The sequence below is a fragment of the Myotis daubentonii genome, chromosome 12, assembly GCF_963259705.1.
Source record: "Myotis daubentonii chromosome 12, mMyoDau2.1, whole genome shotgun sequence".
Taxonomy (NCBI): Eukaryota; Metazoa; Chordata; class Mammalia; order Chiroptera; family Vespertilionidae; genus Myotis; species Myotis daubentonii.
In genome coordinates, this window is record NC_081851.1 from 73,381,023 (window position 1) to 73,383,455 (window position 2,433).

Genomic DNA, 2,433 nt, shown 5'->3' on the forward strand with positions numbered 1-2,433 from the left:
TTTAACCAAGGCTATGTTATAATTTACTTGTTCCTTCTTTTTTATCCCTCATATCTCTCTTAAGCTTTCTTTCTACATCTCTCATATTCTCCCCCTCACCCCCCCCCCCCCCCGCCACCTCGGTACTATATCTCATTTATCTCACAGCCCTCCCTCCCTTTCCCCTTTCTCTTCTTTTTCCCTCCAACATCCCTTCCTCCCTCTCTGGTGTCTATTTTCTCACTGGTAAGCTTGAATATTACGGGAGAAAAAAATGGTACTAGAACCCTCACGAGACCAGCGGTGGCTAGAAGAAATAAGGGCTTCCAGGAAGATTCTTTCATTCTTTTATTTTTCACAACAGGATGCTTTCATTTCACCCATCCCCCTGGGTGTGCCCGGTGGGTGCCTGGCCATTTCTCAGCCGCCAGGCCTGGGAGCTTTCGCTGGGAGTCGTGAGGTTCCTGGGCTCCCTCAGAAGTTCCAGCTGCCCCCGTAGCTGTTGGAAGTAGAGGGCTTCTACATGCTTTCCTGATATTCCTCGGGCTCGTTTTCATATCGCTTCAGTGCCTTGTGCAGCCTGTGGTAATGGCCATAGAGTATGGGGCCTCTTGATCGCTTAGACTTGATCGAAGGGCGGGGAGTTCTTGGAGAGGCTTGCTTTCTTGAACTGCCTGGAAGGGGTCTCTTAACCTTCGCGGTTGTCTTGGGCTCCTTTTCGCTTCGGTGCAGTGCCTCGTTCACCTTGGGATAATGGCCGTGTCGTGCGGCACGTCTTGACTTCTTAGACTTGACCGAAGAACGGGGAGTTTGGGGAGAGGCTTTCTTCCTTGAACTCCCTTGATGGGCTCCGTTTACCCTCGTGGTTGCCTTGGACATCTTGCCTCCGCCTCTGGACCTCAGTGGACTGGTGGCCTTCCTTTTATTCCTCCCTTTGCTGCTTAGGGCTGGGTTTTCCCTGAGTCCTAAGCGCTTGTGAGTTTCTTGGTCACCTTTGCCATGTCAGTGTCTTCTAGTGGTCTGCCTGCGGCCGCCTAAGCTCCGTATTTATACTGCTCCCCGGCCAATGAGAGGCCACACCCTCTGCTTTGTTTGCTCAGCAAGGCTCCGCCAGCCAATAGTAGCCCGGGAGGGGCTCAGACAACACAGAGTCCTGACCAACCACCGGGGAGGGGAGATGCTGGCCAGGCCAACACACTCCTCCCGGGGACCACTGGAGGGACTCTTTTTTTAAATGAACAGTTGTAATAAGCTTTCAGCTTCTTGGTGGAGATACCTTGTGATCAATTTCAGTCCGTTTACTTCCCTAGGTCGAGGGTCTCTCATGGGGTTTTGTCCCCTGTCCAGAGTCCAGCATATGGTAGAGGTGTTAGATCAGTAGATGTTCTGATTTCTCTAGAAAATCAACCTGATTCATTTTGTCATGCCAGTGTCCGTCTCGACAGGGCTGCTTCTTTATTTTCTGGGTTATAAGACTCCTGTTCAGCCAACCTTCAGGTGGCTCTCACTGAGGGTTGCTCTGTAATTTAGTTGTCATGTTGATATGGTTGTGGGAGGAGGCGAGCACAGGTTTACCTACTCTGCCATCTGGAAGTCTCTCCATGAATGTTCTCATGTAATATGAGCCCTCGATGGTTTGGCTCAGTGGATAGAACGTGGACCCCAGGACTGAAGGGTTCCAGGTTCCATTCTGGTCAAGGGCACATACCTCAGTTGCAGGCTTGACCCCCGGCCCTGGTCAGGGCTCTGGGGTGGAAGGCAACCAATTGATGCATCTCTCTCACATCAATGTTTCCTCACATCAACAAAAGAGAATAATATGACATTCTTAACAGAAGCATATAAAAATGGCTTAGCAAAGGAACAGTTTCATTATACAACTAGTTTCATTATTTTAAATATGTTTTTGTTGATTTCAGAGAGAGGAGGGGAGAGAGAGGGGGATAGAAACATCAATGATTAGCCCTAGCCAGTTTGGCTCAGTGGATAGAGCATCGGCCTGTGGACTGAGAGGTCCCAGGTTCAATTCCGGTCAAGGGCATGTACCTCTGTTGCAGCCTCCTCCCCGGCCGGGTTTCTGACTGGTGCTCGAACAGGAGGCAACCAATTGATGTGTTTCTCTCACATCGGTATTTCTTTTGTCTTTTCCTTCTCTCTTCCACTCTCTCTAAAAAAAAAAAAAAAAAAAAAAAAATCAATGGAAAAAATCCTTGGGTGAGGATTAAAAATAATAATTATTATGAAAAAGAAACATCAATGATGAGAGAGAATCATTGAGCGACTGCCTCCTGCATGCCCTCTACTGGGGATTCAGCCCACAACCCGAGCATGTGCCCTGACCAGGAATTGAACCATGACTTCTCATTCATAGGTTGATGCTCAACCACTAAGCCACATGAGTCAGGCTAGTTTCATTTTAATACACGTTTCTTCTTCTCTCTGTTGTCTTGGTTC

At 48.6% G+C, this 2,433-nt stretch overlaps 1 protein-coding gene across 1 annotated transcript; it reads right to left on the minus strand.

Annotated features, from left to right (window-relative positions):
* Window positions 1-498: 498 nt before the first annotated feature.
* LOC132213732 (uncharacterized protein CXorf51A-like) lies at window positions 499-858 on the minus strand. The gene has a single exon (XM_059660681.1). It carries the CDS (start codon window positions 856-858, stop codon window positions 499-501), a length of 360 nt encoding a protein of 119 aa, XP_059516664.1.
* Window positions 859-2,433: the final 1,575 nt, after the last annotated feature.